Source organism: Cucurbita maxima, unplaced genomic scaffold (genome assembly GCF_002738345.1).
Source record: "Cucurbita maxima cultivar Rimu unplaced genomic scaffold, Cmax_1.0 Cma_Scf00039, whole genome shotgun sequence".
Lineage (NCBI taxonomy): Eukaryota > Viridiplantae > Streptophyta > Magnoliopsida > Cucurbitales > Cucurbitaceae > Cucurbita > Cucurbita maxima.
The window spans coordinates 643,817-649,810 of record NW_019272055.1 but is presented as its reverse complement, the minus strand read 5'-3'; the positions used below and the strand labels follow the sequence as shown (position 1 = coordinate 649,810).

At 32.0% G+C, this 5,994-nt stretch overlaps 1 protein-coding gene across 4 annotated transcripts; it reads right to left on the bottom strand.

Moving 5' to 3' along the window:
- Window positions 1-1,938: 1,938 nt before the first annotated feature.
- On the bottom strand, window positions 1,939-5,731 carry LOC111469344. Of its 4 annotated transcripts, none has more exons than XM_023114586.1 (4): window positions 5,606-5,731; window positions 4,880-5,066; window positions 4,387-4,505; window positions 1,939-2,378 (listed from the first exon to the last, which is right to left on the bottom strand). In XM_023114586.1, exons 2-4 carry the CDS (start codon window positions 4,983-4,985, stop codon window positions 2,265-2,267), a joined length of 339 nt encoding a protein of 112 aa, XP_022970354.1. In that variant the 5' UTR covers window positions 4,986-5,066; window positions 5,606-5,731; the 3' UTR covers window positions 1,939-2,264. The 4 variants fall into 4 exon arrangements, with proteins under 4 accessions (XP_022970354.1, XP_022970353.1, XP_022970355.1 ...); XM_023114585.1 differs by having other exon boundaries at window positions 4,880-5,013; window positions 5,606-5,728; XM_023114587.1 differs by having other exon boundaries at window positions 4,880-5,009; window positions 5,606-5,699.
- Between the last annotated feature and the right edge of the window lie 263 nt (window positions 5,732-5,994).

Below are 5,994 nucleotides of genomic sequence, written 5' to 3'. Positions count from 1 at the left end.
CCCCTTCTCCCTTCCTCTAGAATGTTCATGGAAAACTTCGGGGTCTAGAAGATTCGGAACCATTAATTATATTAAATAAATCCAATTAGACTCTTAATATCAAATTTATTAAATCTTTATCTTTACTTCGTTTTTTTTTTAAGGGAAAAAAATACAATAACATAAAATTAAAAAAATTATTATTTTTCTTAAATTTAATTTATTCATCTTTTCTTTTAACGTTTATGAGAAGTATTCGAGCAGAAGCTTAAAAAGAAGTGTCAATCAAGAACATACCTTGTCTCTACATTGGATCAAGAACAAGATCAGAGGATCAAAAACAACTAATTCGTATAGGGTCATTGAACCGGTCCAACCAGCAACTAGAGCTGTATACATTATATAAACAGAAAGCAAACGACCGGGATCATTCAATACAACCATATGAACACGATAACAAGGCAAACCCATGGAAATACCCTTTTATCAACGAAAAATAGACACTATGTAACTTTATTGCACTGAAAAAAACTATGCTATGGACCTCCCCCTTTGAGGTGAGGGGATTATTTTGGCGAAAGGATTAATATTTAGTCTATTCTTTTAGTAATAATGGAACAATTATATTCTATTCGTAGGAACAAAAAGAGTGACTTAATAGAAAAAGACATCAATTACAATTCTAAAGGTAATGGTTTGATCTCCCACCAAGTAATAATTGGACTAAAAAAATCTAAAAGGACGTAAGTCATGGTAATATCTAAGTTACCTGCCAATAAATCAATCAAGTTGAGGGTATCGTTTAGATTAAGCGAAGCTACTGCTTATTTGATAATTTTTTTTTTATATATATAGATATTCGGTTTGTTTTTTCACGATTTCTTTATTATATAGTCTTCATCGTTAAAGAATTATTTGACTACTTCCCCAAATTCTAAAAATAAAAACAAATTTTGGGAAGATTCTAAAAACATTGATAGAAATATGATTTATATGCTAAATTTTCCAAAAACTAAACATGAAAGATCAAAGGATTATTAAACGGGTTTAAGTAATTGAAAAACCTTTATTAAATCAAATATTAAAGAAAAATGTTTAAATAAATATAAGTTAATAGTACGGTAGATAAATTGTGTATATAGATCATGAGTAGGCTAAACCAGGTACCATGTCCATGAGCAATTAAATGAAACGAATGAGATGAATGAGCATTTCATTTCACAACGAAATTATTGGCTCGTATTTGAATAATTTAGAAAATATTCTGGTGGGCCTTTAATTTTCTTATTCCAACTCCAACAAATTGAATCTCGAGGCTTCTAATGAAGTCTTCTTCACCGAACATAGGAACATAGGACCAAAACGTGTGAGAGTAGAAAATTTCTAGAAACTAAAACTTCCCCAACAATTCTCTTATCTCTCTTTTAAAAGATATAGGAAAATCTTTACAAAAATAAAATAATGCATTTTGATATCTAATATACTAAAAAAATAAATATTTTAGTCGTTATTTTCATTTATTTTTATGTTATTTTTATTTTAAACACGATTTCAAGTCAATATAAGTTAGAAACAAACATTTGATAAGACTAAATTTAAATAAATTAATTTAAAAATCAAAGGACTAAAATGAAGAATTTTCTCTAACACACAAATTTCGACATATTTACTTCTGATCTAGAAAGTTTCCTCGCTTGACAAAAAACAACTTAGGACGTCATACTACACCAACGCTGACTATACACTTTAGCCCTGTTAGAAACAGAACTAGCTGAGCAAAAGAAGGTTGGTTTGATTAGGTGGATGATAATGAAGACGTAGACAAGAAAGTCTCGTATGAAATTCTAACACGGTTGTATAAGATAGGCATGGAAACTCTCCTATATTCAAAGATTCTCTAGGGTAGAACTTTACCGGTGCTATATAAATATAATAAGTTAGAGAAATTTCAAACCATGATGAAAATCAAAGGTCAAAGTGCAAACAGTATAAATGAAAATTGTGGCAAATACAAAGATAGGAACATTCTCAATCAACTAAAATGAGTCAAATACAATCACTTTAAGATCAAGTATTATAAAAAGACCAAAACTGTCCTAAATTTATGAATAGACATATCTTATTCTCGAGTGTAATAGCTGTCTTCATCGTGGTGATAGCTGCATCGAATAATTTCTCTTAGTAATAACAATTTTTCTAGCCAAACTAGTCTGATGAGGAAGGCCAACCGTGCAAGAGAAGGGAATTAGTCCTAGGAAATTCAGGGGGGGAAATAGAATCATTGTTCATTCCATTTCATCTAAATCTCCGAACAGTTCTTTCCAATGCGACGATGCTTCTGCTGGGGTTCGAAACGTCCAGATGTGAGATTTGGCTTTCTCTCGGCTTTCAAGGATTTCCTGCATTTAACTAAATCTTGTTACTTCTAAAGTAACCATAAAAGTAATATCTGATTGTGGAGAGACCCTAAAAAACAAGACTCGGTTCAAGGTAACAAGCTACCAAATTGTGCATTGATCTTACTCAAAACAAGTATTTAGCAACAGGGTTTTTGTTTTTCTTTGAGATAGAAAAAAAAAACATTTGAATTATCAAAAAGTAAAAACAGATAGAGAAAAAACAAGGTATTCAAACCTGCAGTCATCGGACAAGATTACCAAAAGAAAAAAAAAAATGAGAAAAAAAGTATTTCTTCTTCTTCTTTAATGTTTGATGTTGTGAGATCTCATATCGGTTAGAGAGTGGAACGAAGCATTCCTTAGAAGGGTATGGAAAACCTCTCCCTAATAAACGTGTTCCCGATATAAAACAAGTCAAGGCAGACCATATCTGCTAGCGGTGGGTTTATGCTATTACAAAAGTATGCTAAAAAAAAAGCTCATATTGGTTTGAATAAAAGATGAATAGTTAACAAATTCTTCATCAAGAGTCCATCTTCAGAAACTAAGAAACAGCCGCCTCAACATCTTTATTATTACTGGGAGTATATTAGAAAAGGCCAAAACAAGGGCTGCAAAAGAATTCATAGGAGAACTGATGTTGGAAATAAAACATGTGAAAAATTCCAGAATGTTTCCAAGAAGTAGAATAAACGATGAAACTTAGGATTACTCTCAATATTGTAAAAATCACTTATTTTGTGATCAGGACCAAAGAAAAATAAAAATCACTGTTATTTGGCATGTTTAAATTCCATAGAGTTGAGATGAGATAAGAGGCTTAGAAATTTTCCAAATATGAGCCATGTTGGGCTGCAATAGCCCACTTCTAAAGCCTAAGCATCAGTTACAAAAAGTTGTAGGCTTCAAATAAATGAAGTGCATAATGTACAAAATATTAATACTATGAAGCATGAGATAGAAAAATTCTAGGTTAAATGACAAGTACCATTCTTGAACTTTCAAGCATGTGTCTTAGAGATTACCGATTTTAAAAAGTGTTAATAAGTCCATAAACTATTAATTTTGTGACTAATAAGTCTTTGACGATAAGTTCAAAATTTTAAAAAATTAGACCTAATAGATATAAGATTAAAGTTTAAGTCTAATAGAACCATAAACTTTCAACTTTATATCCAATAATTTCGTGAATTTTAAAAAACGTGGAATAAATCAAGGCTTATTAGACATAAAATTAAAAAGTTTTGGGACTTACGAGACACAAAATAAAAAGTTCAAACACTTTTTCAAGTTTATGGAACAAATAAACGTAAAACTGAAAGTTCAAGGACTTATTCAACCCTTTTCAAAGTTTATGGACCAAATAAACATAAAACTGAAAGTTCAAGCACTTATTCAACACTTTTTAAAGTTTATTGATCGAATAGAAACCCAATTGTAGGGCCTAAATTAGTAACTTAACTAAATTCTAATACCGAGAACTTCATCGATTGGTTTGGGCTTTGTTCATTTAAGTCACAGGCATTCTAACATTTTCATGCCCTAATAAAAAAGTTCTGCATGCCTTTAACCACAAGCTTTAGAGAAAAGGCTAGAGACGGGCAGAAATTTGAGAGTGTATTGTAGAGTTTAGCTCCTCTTGTTGTATACCTTTTCATCATACTTTTTTTTCTAGAAACAAGTGTGATAATGTTTTTTGGAAATTCCTTGAGCATTCTACTAGTTGGAATCCTTCCTCCTTTCTGTGTTCTATCCATTCCATTAATGGGAAGTTAGTTTCTTATCTACAAAATTCTAGTAGACTAGCCAAAAGGACTTGAGGAGACAGCTAAAAGCTAGAAGTGGTATTTGTGTCTTACAGCTTATGGTCCAATTGAAATCTCACCGAATATTTACATATCAGGGCTAATGGAAAAAAAAACCAAATAAAGATCCACAGCAAGATTTCAGCATTTTTGAAATATATACATTATAAGAACCTGAGTGTATTTTTGTATTCGATACATACCTGAACCTCGGAAGCTCGTTTTGTCTTGAGATTTAAACAGTCAAGAAGAGATGTCCATTTGTCAGAACAGTTATCAAAAAACCCAAGCCTGTAGTATTGCTGCATCTGATGAACTGGAGCTGCCAGTAAATATAACCAGTAGATTAACAAGTTAACAATTTGGTTCAATGATGAGCTCATCGATATGAAAAAAAGAGGTCAACAATTAGCAAAAATTAGGTGCAAAGATGAGTATTAGACAGTTACAACAATGATGAGCAAATTTCAACCTAATCCTGAGCAAAATAGTTTTTGGAAGAAAAAAGAACGTAAAAACGATTCGGGTAAAATATTATTAAGACATTAAACTTCTTTAAATCCTCTTCCCCAATTGATATGGAACTTTAAAAACCTCAGTCCAATTAATTAATGGGAAACAACACAAATATACTAGTGATTAGGGAAAAGAAAACTAAGAAAATAACATAATTGAGTTGATTATAAGGATGCATACAATAGCAGAACCACAGAGCATCAAAGCAGGTGGTGCACGACAACCGCCGCCTCGATCCCATCGAGTTATCCTGCTTCTCTGGTGTTATTTTCTCTACGCCTTCCATGTTTCCCGGTTCAAAAAGTATGAACTATCTAAAAAAAGCAGGAATTTTAAGCACAATAAGGATGATACAATTTGGCAGAACCTGTAATTGAAAAGTAATTTTACTTAGATATTCAATGTAAAAATGGATCCATCAACATACTTCTATCGCAACGGGATTGATAATACAAAAACTATTAAAGATAGTCAAATTGAATCCTTCTGGTGCTCCCTTAAATCTAAATGAATTCAAAGAAAGCACATAGTATCAGAATTAGAACTTATTTCTTTAGCATGTTTCTAACAACCTAGACTGAACTTTCAAATGAAATCAGTAAATAGATGCATGATTGACTGCTCCAAAAGATTCAGCGGCGCCAACGGGTGCATGATTAAGAGATTATGACTCAACTCTTCTGAGGTAAAGGTGAGAAAGTGGTGTTTCATAGGGTAATCTCGATGTATTGGTGAAATTAGAGGCGTTGAAGGGAGTGAAGGAGAGCGGAATGCTTCTCTGGAATTGGCACAAAACAAACTACACTACCCAAAGGCATGTTTATAAACTCAAGATTATCACCATTTCATAACAGCTAATGGATCGTTAAATATACAAATACTGGGGAAAGACAAAAGATCTCTTACCGGCGAACAGCGATAGAGGACTGGGGCGGCGGAGAATCGGAGAAAGAGGACGGAGAAAGAGATCGAGTAGCTGTGCCCGCGGGTCTGGGGCGGGCCGGATTTGGGCAGTAGCACGGTCAGCTTTTGTATTTTTTTTTTTTTAATTTAATCGTCAGCTAAATGGAGATTATGTTCTTCCACCAAATTATATTAATAGAATAGTATATTATATTTTGTTTATTTCGTTGAATTTGTTAAAATGTTTTAACATTTTTTTAATAAAATATATATTAAAATATGAAAAATATTTCTTATGAATAACTTTTTTAAAAATTATAAAAAAAATATATAGGAAGAATTCGATCCTCACAAATTAATGAGTGATTGTCCTTCTCTGACCCTTGTTACTC

Coding starts and splice junctions, on each gene's coding strand:
- LOC111469344 (XM_023114586.1), bottom strand. CDS start 4,985: ATGGAAGGCGTAGAGAAAATAACACCAGAGAAGCAGGATAACTCGATG. Junction 4,506..4,879: donor TGCTCTGTGGTTCTGCTATT/GTATGCATCCTT, acceptor ATTTACTGGCAG/CTCCAGTTCATCAGATGCAG. Junction 2,379..4,386: donor AACGAGCTTCCGAGGTTCAG/GTATGTATCGAA, acceptor AGTTAAATGCAG/GAAATCCTTGAAAGCCGAGA.